The sequence below is a fragment of the Nematolebias whitei genome, chromosome 2, assembly GCF_014905685.2.
Source record: "Nematolebias whitei isolate Nwh7 chromosome 2, NemWhi1, whole genome shotgun sequence".
NCBI classification, from domain to species: domain Eukaryota; kingdom Metazoa; phylum Chordata; class Actinopteri; order Cyprinodontiformes; family Rivulidae; genus Nematolebias; species Nematolebias whitei.
The window spans coordinates 20,963,489-20,980,864 of NC_056499.1; the positions used below are offsets into that span (position 1 = coordinate 20,963,489).

Sequence of the window (17,376 nt, forward strand, 5' to 3'; positions counted from 1 at the left end):
TATGTATATATGTATGTATGTATGTATACATGTATGTATGTATATATATGTATGTATACATATATATATGTATATATGTTAATGTGTTTTAAACCATTCCCACACTTTTGCAATATTCTAAACAATGTTTCTAAACGCTCTAAAAGAGCACATAATGTCATGATTTCAGCTCCCTGCCTCCTCTGCTCTTTACCACCTGCAGACGCTCTTGGCCACGCCCACTTCTCAGCTCTGCATGCAGAACCGCTGATCAGCTGCAGCAGGAAGTTTATCCTGCAGTAAGGTGCAGGAGGAAGCTTTTTCTGCAGCTCTGGGTTGCACAAATGTGCAGCAGGTGCTAAATCATTTAAAATAATTTATTTTAAATTTTAAAAAAATTCCATGCCAGTCATGTGGCTCATCCATCAATCAGCCAATTGTGTCATGTCCAGTCTTTTTTTTTTTTGTTGAAAAACCACGATAGAGCGAGTCCGCGATAAACGAACCGTGAAGTAGCGAGGGACTACTGTATTGTGCTTTTTGTGCAGTTTCCTATTGAACTGTTTGAATGCTTCACCATCTCTAATAAAACGACTCATGTTTTCGTTTTGTTTTTCTGCTCAGGCCCTACAGGAGCAGCTGACGTCCACCGTGCAGGAAATTGGTCACCTAATTGACCCAATTTCCACTGCAGCCAGGGGGGAAGCTTCCCAACTAGGACACAAGGTATGTGAGGCACGGAGTTAATTACTGCATGCTGTGACTGTGCAGCAACAAACTAAAACCGTTTTAAAAAGGTATTTATTGAGAAGGTGTAGTGTAAACACCACATGTGATAATACCACAACAAATGGATGGTTGTTTTAATTTTTAACAATAGTAATTCCTTTGTGACATTATTGAAACATACCAAAACAACACTTAGAGAAAATTTTCTGCCATTTGCTGTTTTTTTTAAGTTCATTGCTCTTAACAGTGAAAAATCCATCTCACATGTAGAATCAAAAATATAAGTCAATTGAAATAAACAAAAACACTTTTTTGTGTGTTTTGTTTTATTGATTTGCTCCGATTGTGTTGTATTTCAGGATTCACAGAACTCTCACTAAAATGGTTTTCTTTCAGGTGACACAACTGGCTGGTTACTTTGAGCCTCTGATCAAGGCCTCTGTTGGTGTGGCCTCCAAGCTCAAAGACCACCAGCAGCAGATGACTTTTCTTGATCAAACCAAGACTCTGGCTGAGTCTGCTCTGCAGATGCTCTACGCTGCCAAGGAGGGCGGAGGAAACCCAAAGGCAAGACTGTGTTTATGTTCTATTTCATGCTTTATGCACGTTGTTTAAACCAGCTGCCTCGGTGAGATTATTTATTAACTGGTGCGTGTCTCGCCTCACAGGCGTCCCATACCCACGATGCCATAGCAGAGGCTGCTCAGCTCATGAAGGAGGCAGTCGATGACATCATGGTGACGTTAAATGAAGCTGCCAGTGAGGTGGGAATGGTGGGAGGAATGGTAGAGTCCATCGCCGAAGCCATGGCCAAGGTGAGTTCAACTGGCTTAGATGGATCTTAATGTTTAACAACCGGCTTTACAAATCATAAATCTCTGCTCATATATTTAGACTCTGATGCACCAAATAAATATTTGAACTCTCTGGTTCTTGAGTTGGAATTGGCTACAGTTATGGACTCCTGGATGAGGTGTTCCCAAGACAAGCAGCAGTGCCTCTTTTGGGTTCTGATGTAAGCTGGCCATGTTTAGAAACTTCCAGAGGGAAATGTCTGCCACATGCTCACCTGTGTCTGCGGTCAGGATTATTTGGGACATGTTTTCTCCAGATGAGCCCCATTTATTTTAGGTTAATATTACAGCCTTCATATTAAGAGTTTAACCTGACAGTCAGATTCTCTTCAGACGATCCGTCCTCTTCAGAAGTTAAACAAATTATCCCACTTTCTCCCTGTCTGTACTCGTTACTCAACAATTAGAGCAAGTATCTAAAAATAAACCCAAATTAGTGAAAAAATGTATTTTTATGACCACATTTGTTCAAACCAGAGCGGCGTAAAGAAAGTAAGTGAAACTGATTGACAGTTAACAGTGAGCACATGTTTTCAGGGGAAGGCTATTTTCTAATTAAAAGTTTTTATGATTTGTCCCTTTTGACCCAAACTTTACCATCATCAGTTGTTCCTACCTAGTTTGAATATCTTGCATTTTAACAGCCAAACTTTTAATTTCAAGCACATATAAAGAGTAGCATCAGCTAACTGTTTCTCTCTTCACTTCTCTGTGCTGGAAGTACCACTGAAGAGGAAGCAGTGACTTTGCATCATTTTCTTCAGAATCAGCTTTATTGTCATTGCACCGAAGCACAACAAAATTACATTTCAGTGCAGCCCGTTTGAGTAAAACAACAGACATGGGAAGATGGAGGTGTCTGAGGCTGCTGCCTCATGGGAGGCGCTGCCTTTTTCGTTTAGATAGGAAAAGAGAAGCACAGGGGAAGGGGAGGTATTAAAAAAAATCATATTATAGTTCATATAATCATATGAAATTTGAAAAAAAAAACTCTGCACAGAAACGGCAACATACTGATGACATCATAATACATATATGCATAAGGCCGACGAAGGCGGTGAGTTTGTCCGTGGACACTGCCAGATAGTCCTCATAGTCCTGATAAGAGATGGTGCAATGTTTATCAGCCGGCTCAGCTCTGATACAGGTCCACAGATGTCCTCGAGAAGGGAGGTTCACAGGACAAAGAGCAAAGCAGGAGGGAAGCAGGAGCGGGAGAGAAAAGTATCTGCCTTCATCAAGAGCAAGCAGGAAAGGCACTTCTTGTGGCACTTCATGTGTAATTGGTCAAAACTGATCATTTTTGCTCCACATTCTGAGTGTTCAGGTGTGTTTTCCCTGCGTGTCATTGAGTGCAGCTGATTAAACGGGGGATAATCATCTCAAATATCAATGGATGTAACAGAGCCCTCTCTGAGGTTCAAGCTGAGATGATGTAAAATTTTCTCTCATGAACTCTTGAGTCGCTCGTTCAAGGCTACAGATTGTGAGTTGTTACTTCTCTCTGCAGGAGGAGCAAGTATCATGCACTTGAGATTTTATAAATTCATTTCATTCCCAGTATGTTTTCCTCCACATGTGATTGTGTTTTGCCTCCTCTGTGACACTCACATGAGTTAACAGTCTATTTTAACAGAAAATGTTGGAAACATCTTTGTACTTCAAGGTGGCAATCAAATGTTTTGTAGCTGTTTTTAAAGCTGTAACGACGGACAGTAATTTGTGGTTAATTAATAATTTATACGAGTTCAGTATATTTGTATAGGCTGTTTGAATTAAAAGCCTCTACAAATGGAAAAATGTGTATGATTAAGGCGTAGACAAAACTTATGTTGCAGCAGCTTAGTTTTTTGTTGTTTGACATTTGTGTATCAGTCTTGCTTAAAATGAAGGCTGCAGTATCCAATTAGTGTGTTTGTGTCTTTTGTTTTAGCTGGATGAGGGCACACCACCTGAGCCTGAGGGGTCCTTTGTGGATTACCAGACCAATATGGTGAAACACTCGAAGGCTATTGCTGTCACTGCTCAGGAAATGGTAAGATCTTGTGATCAAATATGACAATTTTGGATTATTTAAGAAATAGGACTGACTTGAGAACATAATTAAATACCATCCTTTTAACAAAAGCTTATAGAAATGTCCAAAAAAGTTCAATCTGGTCCTCTGGACATTCAATTGAATGAATTGAATGAATCGTTGAATGTCCAGAGGACCAGATTGAACTTTTTTGGATTTTTCTACCTGGATTATTGAGCATGCATCAAGATACTTATAGAAATGTGCAAACATTAAATTGAATTGGTTTTTAGTAGTGTGTTTATCCATCAGATGACCAAATCAGTGACGAGTCCAGATGAGCTGGGAGCACTGGCCTCTCAAGTGACCGTGGACTACAGTCAGCTGACGGTCCAGGGACGTCTGGCTGCTTACACAGCCGAACCAGAAGAGGTGAAGGGGAAACTCAGAGACAGAAAGTCTTACTCATGAAGCAGCTCAGCACAAGTTGATTTATAATCTGTACTTTTGTGTTCTTTTTGCCGTTTCCTTAAATATTATTTCTGTAAACTTGAGCTATGGTGTTCTAAAAGGGCTTCGTGTTCTTACAGATTGGTTTCCAGATCAAGACCCGAGTGCAGGAGCTCGGCCACGGCTGCATCTTCCTGGTCCAAAAGGCTGGAGCTCTGCAGATCACCCCGTCTGACAGCTTCACCAAGCGGGAGCTCATTGATTGTGCCCGCGCAGTCACAGAGAAGGTATTGTTTGAACAAACTTTTTCTGTGACGGCATTTTTGTTGTCTGTGGTATTTGACACAGGAAGGATTTTATCAGTAACTTGATTTAAATGAGTTGTTAGACTTAGATGACCGAAACAAACTACCCTGCGTTACTCTTCTTTAAACAGTAATTATGGTTGAACAAATCTGATTTGTATGTTCTGCTTGTTTCAAATCAAATTAACTAGCTTTGCTTACTCTGTTGTTTTTTTCTTATTTATTGTAAAGCAGGAAAGCTTAATTTTTGTTAGGTCTGTGATTCGCTCACTCTGATTCTGTTTGTGAATCCACAGACTTTAATCCTGAATACATAAAGAAAAACACATTTGTATTACATCATGGTTTTCCTCGTTTTTATTATCACTTCTTTTTTTTTTTTTTTTTTTTACAAAATCTATGTAAAATTAAGCTTTTTATTAATGTCTGTATCAGATCATCTTTTACCTGTTATGATTCGTGTTCCTCATTTGTTATTTACCTTTATTTTATTTTCCAACACAAAGAAATACCTCTCATTTCTCTACTTTCTGCTATAACCAAATGATCAAATCATCATCAGCTGTATAATTACTGAATGTTCTGTGTGTTTGTGTCCCCAGGTGTCCTTGGTGCTGTCGGCCCTCCAGGCAGGCAATAAAGGCACTCAGGCCTGCATCACTGCTGCCAGCGCAGTGTCGGGTATCATCGCAGATCTGGACACCACCATCATGTTTGCCTCCGCTGGCACGCTCAATACAGAGAATGATGAGTCCTTCGCTGACCACAGGTCAGTTTGTGTTTGTTTGCAACTGTGCGAACGATATCACAAAGTGTACAAGACTGGAATCCAAACTCCACCCCTGCTCATCTTTCATCCCAGACTGACAGAATGACTTATTGGCTGCTGAACAAAGAGGAAGTCTCTGGAACTAATTACGCAGAGTATTTGAAAGTTGTGGGATGTGTCTGATGTGTTCATTCTCAGCTGAAAAACTCTACTGTGAAGCAGCGTTTTAATGAAATTTTTATTTTTTTGGTTTGTATGTGAATGGACTAAAGCTGTCAAGTGACTTCTGTGTTAACACTGTTCAAAGAGAGATTACAACTGACACAAGGCAAGACTTGTAACTTGTTATGCCGCTGTGGCATACAACCTTTCAGGTAATGGGCAGTGGCAGGTAACAGGCAAGGTTCTCAATGAATTGTTGCTTACTGATCATTGTTAAAAATAAATACATAAATAAAAAAGCTGAGGTGTAGAAAATCATTGTCATGACTAGATGAAAGGGCAGAATCAAATTTAAAATGTTTTTACAAAGAATACTTTTAATATGAAGAGAATTGCGCATCAGTTTGTGTTACCGTATTTTTTGCTGTACATGTCGCACCGCCTTATAAGTCACATCTATTATGCGACACCGCTGACGTGTCACGTTTATTACGCGTCACCACTGACAACTTAAAAATGTGGGCCGGTGTTGTGCCAAAAATCAATTGGCTGCCAAATGACAGCCACGGGAGCGTGCACGGGAGGACTTTAACAAAATAAACACTTAAAAACAATTATTTGTTTGCTCAAAATTATAGCAAAGGTGTGTTTCAATCCAACTTTTACTTAATAAGTGCACTTTGACGGTCAAATCAGCACTATTTCAAAAGCCGATTTGCGACCGCGGGAGCATGCATGGGAGGACTCTCTGTGCATTTCTTCAAAATTTAACTAGCTAAGCACATAAAACAATTATTTGTTTGCTCGACGTTATTGCAAAGGTGTGTCTTAGTTGAACTTTTACTTAATAAATGCACCTTAATGGTCAAATTGGCCTCAATTTTGCCGGGGCAGCGCAGCAAAATTAAGCTGATCTGACGGTTGCTCCAGGCTGGACGAAGGTGACAGGTTATGGTAAGCCGAATGTGTCATTAATAGCCACTTTTACCTATTACCTATCCTTACTCATTGATTGTTGCTGTTGTTAAGCACTTTGATAACATATTATGTTTTAAATGTGCTCTATAAATAAAATTGACTTGACTTGACTATTACATGACACAATGGCATACCATACTATTTGAATGCCATCTAGTGGCTGAAAATGGTTGTGATCAATATTTTCAGTCAGAATAATTTAAAACAGTCATATCTCAGCCAAAGATTGGTTTATAAATATGGGAAAAAAAAAACATAAATAAGTTGTTTTGTGTATAAGTCGCAGGGCATGCTAATTATGCAACAAAAAAGTGACTTATAGGGAGAAAAATACAGTAAATTTGACAGTAACTCACAGTCTTCCAGAGTTAAACTTCCCAGACCCAAGCTTTTTTCAGCTCAACAAAGATCCAGGTTATTCAAAGCTCAGCTGATTTATTGGCTGTCGTAACTAAGTTCCCATTTCTTTTTTTCTCCATCAGGGAAAACATTCTGAAGACTGCGAAGGCTCTGGTCGAGGACACCAAAATGTTGGTCTCCGGTGCAGCTTCGGGTCAGGACAAGTTAGCTCAGGCTGCCCAGTCTTCTGCCAAAACCATCACGCAGCTTACTGATGTTGTCAAACTGGGAGCTGCCAGCATTGGCTCGGATGATCCTGAGACACAGGTCTGACCGTCTTTTTGTTTGTCTTTTATTCTCTGAACGTTTTATTGGGAGAACTGCTCAGTGAGTGTCACTCTTTTCTTTCTTTAGGTGGTTCTGATAAATGCTGTCAAAGACGTGGCCAAGGCACTGGCTGAGCTCATCAGTGCCACCAAGTGTGCTGCTGGCAAGGCAGCAGATGATCCATCTATGTACCAGCTGAAGAGCGCTGCCAAGGTGAGGGGATCATTCTGTAGGGGCTGAATTTGTTTTTATTTGCACTTTTTGTCTTTATTCAAACCAAACACAAGTATTTACTTTTATCTGATTAACAAAAATCTCATAAAAATCCAATTAAACATGTAGTCTTATCACAAAACTGACAGAATTACCTAATGAAAATTAACCACTCTCTGCCACAACCTGTTTGTATGCAATCCAGACGTCCTCCTCTTCCTCAGCCGGAGCAGTTAATCAATTCGAACACTCCCTTACCCTCGTGAAACCTTGTTAACGACAGTTCAAATGAGCACGGTGTCTCAGTAATGGAAATAGCTTTGGTGTTGAAGATAACAGAAACTGTTAGTTTTATCTAAGATTAAACAGTTGAATCCTGCGCTCTGACACGTCAGCAGTGTTGGAGCCACAGTTCATTATTCACTGATGATGCTTGCTGCTTATTATCACTCTGAGCTGAGAGGAAGTCTGTTCACAGTCGGTAACAGAGCTGGGTGTGATGAAGCCTTACAGATGATAAAACAAATCCTGCTTCCACTTCTGAGTTGTTGTTTTTTTTTAAGAATCTGCAAAGTGCAAACCTTTTTTTTTTCCAAGTATGAGAGTTGCAGATTTCTCTCCATTCGCTGAGCGCCTCCTATCGTTCAGTGTGGTGTATTACACCTTTAATTCAACGTATGGAGTTTGTTCATTTTGTTCTAATGTTAGGTGGTATTTTATCTGTTGGTGTTTGATTTCATCTGTAGCTTATTAACTTGGCACATGTTTAATTTCATGGATGAGCCATAAAACTTACAACAATGGCTGCTTGTCTCTATATTATTTTATATTGCTAGAGGTGGAAAGAGTACTGAAAATGTGTACTCAATTACAAATACTGTTACACTGCTTAAATTGTGCTCAATTAGAAGTAAAAGTACTGGTGTTATAAAATACTTAAGTAAAAGTACAAAGCACTCTTTTCAAAAACTAAGAGTATTAATTACTTTTTAACCTAATAATGTTTCATTGTGTCAATAGAAGGCATTCAGTTTGATTTATTGTATAACAGCTACATTTCAAAAAACATTTCTCAGACCCTCCGAAGCTCCGTCTTATTTTAGTACCAGACAAACCGATGGCAGTGACAATATCTAAGATCTTGGCATACTTAGACAAACTAATAACCCACACATACAAACAATAAAAAAGCAATATCATGAAGGTAATTGTAAAACCTCATATACCGCAATATGTTTTTTAAGATTAGATGCTGAAGTCTTGTAAGCTGCTATCACCGTAGAGATCAAACAAAGTTTGCATCTGGACGCTGTCTCCTCTCCGCACGGGCACTCGTCCTCAGCCTTTACCTCATCATTTTCTTTGTTGACAGTGTTGTTCTCTGTCTCCATTTTGACGTTTTCTCCAAATCTTCGGTCCATAAATGACTCTCTGCTCTACAGAGTTGTCCTTTGCTTACGTCATAGGTAATTGCCGTGTTCGCGATCTGAGAGCCTTGTTGGCTACAAAGATACAGATGAACGGTTTGAATATTAATTCAAATTGTGGCCATACTCAGGAGCGACTTCTGATTTTAAAATTAGTGAAGTAGATTACATGGTCTAAATTGTACTTAAGTACGAGTAAAATTACACACATGAAAGAAATAGTCATAAAAGTACAAGTACCCAAAAAATCTACTTAATTACTGTAATGTGAGTATTTGTAATTTGTTACTTCCACCCATGTATATCACTATCTTTTTTTGTTAACAGTGATAAAGCGCTGATGTGAAGTAAACTCTCTGCTCCTGACTTTTGTCTGCCAGGTGATGGTGACGAATGTGACGTCACTGCTGAAGACAGTCAAGGCTGTGGAAGACGAGGCCACTCGAGGCACCAGAGCGCTGGAGGCCACGATCGAGTGCATTAAACAGGAAATGATGGTGAGGCTGAGCAAAGAGCCAAGCAAACATTACTGTTGTGCCATGCAGGCCATATCTAACTTAAGACTAAATTCAACGTGTGCACTGTTTTCTCCCCAGCTGTTTCAATCCAGGGATGCTCCAAACAAAACCACCACACCTGAAGAGTTTATACGGATGACTAAGGGCATCACCTTAGCCACCGCAAAAGCAGTGGCTGCAGGAAACTCTGCTCGGCAAGAAGACATCATCCATACTGCCAACCTGAGCCGCAAAGCCATCTCTGACATGCTGACCACCTGCAAGGTGTCGCACGCCTCGTGCAATCTAGAGTTTCCATGTTAAACTGTAGTTTCCTTCTGAGCCCTGGGGGGCCTGAGTATGTGTGTGTTTGTCTTCTAGCAAGCGGCCTACCATCCAGAAGTCAGTGAGGAGGTGAAGAACAGAGCGCTGATGTATGGAGCTGAGTGCACAACTGGATATATTGACATGCTGGAAAAAGTGCTGCTAGTAAGTTCAACACAAACCAGGAAGGGTTTTCAGGAAAAAAAAGATTTTAAGAAATAATAATGTTCGATATTGTTGCTTAAATATGCTTTTCAGTGTTATAACCGTTACTCTTTGCATGCTTTGTAATCAAGGATAATGGTATTGAAGTAGTCAGTGAACGTGTGTGTGTTTAGGTCCTGCAGAAGCCCACTGCAGAGCAGAAACAGCTGCTGGCAGCTTGCTCCAAGCGTGTGGCGGGGGCCGTCACCGAGCTCATCCAGACTGCTGAGGCCATGAAAGGTAATGTCTCCCACACAGATGTGCACACACATATCAGACAGACATTTTTTTACAGACCTCTTAGTGTCCCTGTCCTCTTTCTCTTGCCACAGACGGAGGTAAGATAGCATCGTTTTCTGTACTGTGCCTTATTTCACCGGTTGTGAGCCATTCGTCAAGCTGTATCTCCAGATATAAGCAAATCAAATGACCCTCAGCCTTCTCAAGCATTCATTGCGCTTTATTTTGCATCGTGTTTCAAAGACATCACTCCATTTTCATTCAGTTCTTGGCCTCCGTCATCTATGCATGAAACGTGGAGATGTGTGTCCTTGCGTTCTCCTGCGTTCCCGGTTCTGTTCTTTTCTTGTGATCACAGCGTGAGGCATTTTCTGCAGTTCTGTTTTTAACGTTTAAATCCTAACTGTGTGTGCATATGCACACCTCAGGTTCAGAGTGGGTGGACCCCGAGGATCCAACGGTGATTGCAGAGACGGAGCTGCTCGGGGCAGCGGCGTCTATTGAAGCAGCAGCCAAGAAGCTGGAGCAGCTAAAGCCCAGAGCCAAGCCGAAGGTGAGCGACTGTATGATGAATTACTGAGCTGAGGGAGGGAGGGGAGGAAAGTTTATTCTAAAAGTGAGGAGATTTTTCATTGTAGTTAGGTTTTTGTTTTTTTTTTACTTCAAAAGGCATTAACTTTTTGTCAAATGCTTAAAATTGGTTCAATTACATAGAAAGAAATTATTTTAAAACACTTATTCAAAGTAATTGATAAGCTTTTTAATTGTTTTTCAAGTGTGTGTTGTGTTTTATGTGAAAACTAGAAAATGTACCTGCTATATAAATTTGATAGTGTTTAGTGTCGCCAAAATCATGTCAGATTTCACTCATTCACTCATTAGCGGCTGAAAACAGTTGAATTAGAAACACATCGTTATGACTTTGGATCATTTTTATACTTTTGTTACTTTGCACATGTTTCCTAAGAGCTTGTTCAGGCACTATCTCCTTTGATGTTGAAGAGAAGATGCACTTGATTCTGGGAGTATGATTTATCCACCTTTATTGAACCCAAACATTGATTTAATGCTTGTTCTCAAACAAAACAATGTTTTTTTAGCACATCTGTGTGCACAGGTAGCTAAACTGATGGAACTCATTTCCCTGACCTTTATTTTTACTTTGACACCCGGTACCTGCCTGGCTCCATAATGTTCTTTAGCTCGCAGTTTACTTCTGACAGAACTCCTGTCCAGAGTTTTCACTTCATCATGTTGAAATTATCATTGACTTTAGAGGATGTAATGGTCTTCATAGTACACTGATTTTGTGAAACATATATGATCAGTGTTTATTTTATCAGAATATTGCATTCCAAATTATCAAGATCTATGTAGTCATAAAAACATGAAAGATAAATTTTTACTTCTATCAGATATTGTAAGAATGCACATTGAATACAGGACGGTTTGTTGAAGAGACATATTTTTAATAGAAAATGTTACCATTTCACTTTGTTGTACTTTTCTATTCATTTGGTGTAAACAATAAAGTTTGAGCGCATATATTGAGACTTCTGCAAATATAAATCACAAATAAATGTTAGCATAAAACAGGGTAGAAAGGGTAGAAGTGGCATAAACGGGCTGAATGCTAGCACAAAGCAGTACAGAAGTAGCACTGGCAGGGTTGAATAGGAAAAAAATGGTCAACGTGCTTTGCAAGGACAAAATAAATGTTATAAGGTCTAAACTAGCATTAACAAGGTAAAATTAGCAAGGCAGAATATTGGTTAAAACCAAGGCAGAATTAGCGCAAGCAGAAATATTATTAGCATAAATATGCTAGCAAAAAGCAGATTTTAAGAGTTGAACAGGACTTGATTCATTTTCAATAAGAAGAAAATGGCCGGAAAATCTAAATATTTCAAAAAATTTTAATTACTGAAGCACCTAAAGTCACAGCAGGAATGTCCTGAAAGAGCTGAACATTTTGATATATGAATTGTTGAAATAGTACAAAAACTGTGCTGAAAAACACGTGATAAAATAACAATAAAAACATAAATAGAAACAGGAGAGTGTTGGTGTGAATCCTCTAATAAGCGTGCACACTAATTCAACTTAATTGGTTTCTTTGTTTGAACATCCTTCAATAATCTCACAAAGATTTGAATTTTGTGTCTGCAGCTGCCATTTTTCCTCATTGTTGTGTAAAATTGACAGAAACCGAACATCTTCAGCCCATCGATGGGCAGAAACTTGAGCCACCAGAACTGAATTTGAATTGCACAATTCAGTTTCAGTTTAGTGAAATTCACTTTCACTTTGCTCAATTCAAATTCAGTTCTGGTGGCTCAGGTTTCTGCCCACACCCATCATCCCCATTTACATCTCTCTCCTCCAAACACCATTCACCATCTCCTCCCCCCCAAACTCCCTCCTCCTTTCATGCGTGTTAGTAGCTCAATCTGTCCCAGTCAACTGTTTGGCGTCTAGCTCCCAGTTAGCCCCCCGCCCCCTCCCTTCTTCTCCCCCGGCCTGCCCCCACCACCGGAGGCCTTCTCTGCAGGGCTCTGTCTGATATGTTTGATATATTAGGTTGTTATTCAGTCCCAACTATATATCAAACATATTCCTACAGTGTCCCGCTCTGTCTACAGACGTGTGTGTGAACGCGTGTGTGTGTGAACGTGTGTGTGTGAGAGAGTGAGTGAGACATACAGTAGTGTTGGCCCCTTTTCAGTTTTGTGTTGCTCCTGAGATGTTGGGTCAGGCGTTGGGGGGCTTTTGTCATATCATTCTTTTATAGTCATCAATCGAACCTTTAATTGTGGGAAAATTATAAATTAAATCGATATAATCAATATACCATACAACTTTTTTTTATAAAGCACTTAAAACAGCAACAAGGCCAACCAAAGTTCTGTACAGCCGAAACAAAACAAGCAAAGGACACAGCATACATACTGTAGATCCAAATAGATAAAGATAAGAACTAAATGTCTAACAACAAAAAAGGTTGAATCATGTCATCTGGACTTCGGTTTTTTTGTTGTTATATACCTGGATGACTGAGAAAACAAACTTTGCGTAAATGTCTAACATTATAGAATACAGACAAGTTAAATATAAATGTCTACTTTTGTATCTTGTTTATTATCATAGAATTGACTGGACTTTTCTCTCCCCTCAGCAAGCAGACGAGACACTGAACTTCGAGGAGCAGATTCTGGAGGCTGCCAAGTCTATCGCTGCCGCCACCAGCGCTTTAGTTAAGTCGGCTTCGGCCGCTCAGAGAGAGCTGGTGGCTCAGGGGAAAGTGGGCTCCATCCCTGCCAATGCAGTGGATGATGGACAGTGGTCTCAGGGGCTCATCTCTGCTGTAAGTGTTGCACTGAATGCTGTCCAGGTTGCAGTCGTAGTTGTTTTGCGATAGATTTACTATTGTGACTTGTCACTCAGGCGCGTATGGTAGCAGCTGCGACCAGCAACCTGTGCGAAGCAGCTAACGCCTCTGTTCAAGGCCATGCCAGCGAAGAGAAGCTCATCTCCTCAGCCAAACAGGTGGCGGCCTCCACCGCTCAGCTGCTGGTGGCTTGTAAGGTGAAGGCGGACCAGGACTCTGGGGCTATGAGGAGGCTGCAGGTATGAACCACAGCTGTACTGATGCTGGAGAAGAAACTTGTAGCTTTGTTTTTCGAAAGCTCCTTTTTCAGAATTGGTCTTCTAACTTGACTCAGTGGATGTCTTTGTTCTGCAGATTGCTGGGAACGCAGTAAAGAAGGCATCAGATAATTTGGTGCGGGCAGCCCAGAAGGCAGCTTTCGACAAAGCCGATGAAGACAACGTGGTTGTGAAGACAAAGTTTGTGGGTGGAATAGCACAGGTAACGACTGAAGACGTCTTTTATTGTCTATCTGAGCCCGAGTCCCTCACCAGATCCTTACACTGCACTCACTTACAAAAAGCTTCTGTCATTTATAATAGTATTTTTATTTGGACTTAATGTGAAAAAATTGACATTCCAAACATTTTAGAATCTCATATTTAACATAACCAATGTGTTTAAATTTAAATGCCAACATCAGTCTATGCCATGTTTGACATGTACCGTAGTATTTGCTGAGCATTAAATACATTTTCTGCCAGAATTGATGACATGACATCCTGGAAGCAGAGCTGCTATGTCACAAAATGTTTCTTAATTTATTATTGAGATCAGTTGCTACCGCCTAAAGATGGTTTGCATTAGGGCTGAAAATTTTGGAAAATATTGTAATTATGATTATTTTTTACCTCAACATTGCGATTTAATATGCAATAATTTTTCAATGTCTTATGTATTTTTCTACAAACACAAGCAATAAATCAATCTGTTTCAGTTGCAAAAAACTCCACTCCAACAATTTTCAGTCAGGTCATCTGGATAGTTTCTTTTTTTTTGTGTGTGCTGAAACATTTCACCTTCCATCCAGAAGACTTCATCAGTCAAGGAAACACAACACAAAACTGATTCTTCCCCCAAACAGCTTACTCCAAAGTGAAACAAACCAGTTATGTTAGTGCTAAGATGGTCTCTGTGGCACGCCCCGTCCTCCAGTGCCGCCGGCCTTCTTCCTCGCCGACAGTCATGTCAAACTTGTTCAAAACGCTGCAACTCTGTTTCTGCATTTTTTTTGTATAGCTCCAGAATAGCAACTTGGCTAAAATGTGTGCGCAAGGGCGTTCTGTTCCGCTTATCCATTGTGTTTACCAAAGCTGTAAACCCTGGCTTGGTCACTATATTAATGGGCGTCATGTCTTTTGCTATGAACTCCGTTATTTCTCGAGTTATTTCCACGTGCCGTTTTGAATTATGTTCATACGGAGTAATATCTTCGAACAGTTCGGTCAGTGATCCCTGTCGGCTGCTACTTTGCTTACTTGAAGTTGAAGCACTGGTCGTTGTCATTCTAGTCATGCAATTCGTAAATGGCTTTGTGGTGTTTTTTTTAAGTGTTGATAAAGATTTGTGGTGTTACCTCAAGAGGTAGCAACAGCAGCAAGGCAGGTTCGGTACAATACATGTCGTTGCACAGCGTCTTCTTCTTTATAGACAAAATAATTCCAAACAACGGACGTGCTGCTCCTCTTTGGTATCAAACTTTCAGATGTGTCAGCTTCTGTCGAGCCTGACGCCATTGTGCAACCGGTTAAAACACGGTGTTGACTTCTCCCGCTCCCTGCTCTGCTTTGCCCCGCTCACTCGCAAGTGACGTAACCAGATCACGTGACCAGTCAAACTGCAGCCTTTGCAATTAGAAAATTTTGTTTTATCATATTGCGATATTATTGCAAATGCAATTAATTGTTCAGCCCTATTTTGCTTCTGACGTTTTTGTGTTGATAATGTTGGATTTTTATGTTTATTGTTCACCATTGACTATTATTATTTATTTTTAAAGAGAATTTGACTAGGGAAGCTTGGTTTAGTTTATAATTGGTGTGTGTGTGTGCTTGCGTGCGTGCGTGTGTGTGTGTTATCAAAGTTATATGCATAAATGCAAACAGCCTAAACTTCTGATAATAACTCCTCTTGTGTTTTCAAGTTGCCATTCTCGTTAGCACATTTATTTTCCCTTTTATCACCAGTTCTGTTTTTGTAACTATAAACTTGTTAGAATTAAAGTTTAGTGTGGTTGCAACAAATTTTTAGATTATTATACTAAAAAAATATGAACGTAACATTTTAGTTATTGCTCCCATTTTTCACGAGCTGAACTCAAAGATCTAAGACTTGTTCCATGTACTCAAGAAGCCTTTTTCTCTCTAACATTGTCGTCAAATGTGGCCTTTTATTGTGGTCAGCCTAAGGCACACCTGTGCAATAATCATGCTGTCTGATCAGCATCTTGATGTTCCACAGCTGTGAGGTGGATGGATTATCTCCGCAAAGGAGACACAGATTTACACAATTTTGTGAACAGTGTTTGAGAGAAAAAGACCTGTTGTGTTCATAGAAAAAGTCTCAGATCTTTGAGTTCAGCTCATGAAAAATCAAAGCAAAAACAAAAGTGTTGCGTTTATATTTTTGTTCAGTATCTATTATTTTATGGTTACCGTATTTTTCAGACTATAAGGCGCACCGGATTATAAGGCGCATTAAGCAAAACAAAACAGATAAGTCAAACTTTATTCAGCTCATTCACAATAACCAGATAAGTACAACCAGAATTAATACATGAGGCGCACCGGATTATACAGCTCACTTTTGATTTTTCAGAAATTTAAAGGATTTTAAGCGCGCCTTATAGTCCAAAAAATATGGTAGTAATTATTTATAAATGTGACACATTAATAGGTTTTGAAAAATCAAAGCTAGTGTTAAAAGTCAGCAATGATGTTCTGTTTTATAAACAACTTGTTTTCCTTGTTCAGATTATTGCAGCGCAGGAAGAGATGCTGAGGAAGGAGAGGGAGCTGGAAGAAGCCAGGAAGAAGCTGGCTCAGATCAGACAGCAGCAGTACAAGTTCCTGCCCAATGAACTGCGAGAGGACAGCAACTAATCACTGCTGCTTCCACTTAACACTAATGTGAAGAGCGCACCTGCGCTAACGTGCAAATGTGTGTCCTAACGGCGCTCCTGCACAGGTATTTTATCTACAGAGACGTCTGTGTAAAACCTGCAGTGAATGCTGCCGACTTCTTTATATGGACAGATCTTTTCAGCTTCTAGCGAGTTCAAAATACTACTGTGTGAAACTGACTACTTCCTGGAAAATAGCATCAAGATTGTGGTGACCTGACTGAATTTACTCTTGTCCTTATGTATAGGATATAAGGCAGAATGTGACAGACGTAGGACAAAGCACAGCTCACATACGCTCTGGTTTGCTCATAAGCTACTCTTTTAAGTTTGCAGCTCTTAATGTACAAAACCTTTCAAATGAAAAACTGATTGTACTGATATTTGCCATATAACTGCAGCATTAATCCTAAAGCAAAAACCTTTCAGCTCGGTACTCTGATAGTGTGAATGTTGGACTTGTTTGCTCCAGTTTGCACCTTAACGTCTGTGAATCGCATAAACCAACAGTGGCATGTCTTCTCTTTATTACAGAGCTCACTAACTAATGTGAAGGAAGAATTTAGCATATTGATGTTTCTTGAATCATACTGTGGTTGTTTTTATTAATGTACTTTTTGTTTGGGGAGACTTTGTTTATTTCAATCAACTTTTACTTTTTCTCAAATTTTCATGTCAATATTTCTCTGTTCTTTAGACAAAGCATGTTAAGGTTAAAGAAAGTTTACTGTCAGAGCCCTTATGTATAAGTTTGGATTCTGTTACCATGTGAACGCTGTTTTCCCACCTGTTACCTGCAGAATGGTTATTTATTACGAGTGTTTTAGCAGAGCGGGATCTTCTTTTCAGGGTCAGATATGCCCAAAATTTATATCTTGGCTTTCAGTTAAAGTGACTGATATAATCCCAAACCTTCAAACATCTTTTTTTAATTATTATTAATCATACAGGTGTTGATTGATACAGACAGTATGAACAGTTTAATCACAATGCAATAAGATGAATGGTGCTTTA

General features: G+C 39.7%; 1 protein-coding gene across 1 annotated transcript; it reads left to right on the plus strand.

The window, feature by feature from the left end:
- The first annotated feature begins 576 nt into the window (after window positions 1-576).
- On the plus strand, window positions 577-16,700 carry LOC119426196 (talin-2). Its single transcript, XM_037693759.1, has 18 exons — window positions 577-705; window positions 1,105-1,275; window positions 1,377-1,523; window positions 3,496-3,597; window positions 3,892-4,011; window positions 4,170-4,316; window positions 4,937-5,103; window positions 6,726-6,909; window positions 6,997-7,122; window positions 8,930-9,046; window positions 9,146-9,331; window positions 9,428-9,535; window positions 9,709-9,814; window positions 10,243-10,367; window positions 12,990-13,178; window positions 13,259-13,441; window positions 13,557-13,682; window positions 16,214-16,700. The coding sequence occupies exons 1-18, from the start codon at window positions 577-579 to the stop codon at window positions 16,340-16,342; spliced, it is 2,562 nt and encodes an 853-aa protein (XP_037549687.1). The 3' UTR covers window positions 16,343-16,700.
- The last annotated feature ends 676 nt before the right edge of the window (window positions 16,701-17,376 follow it).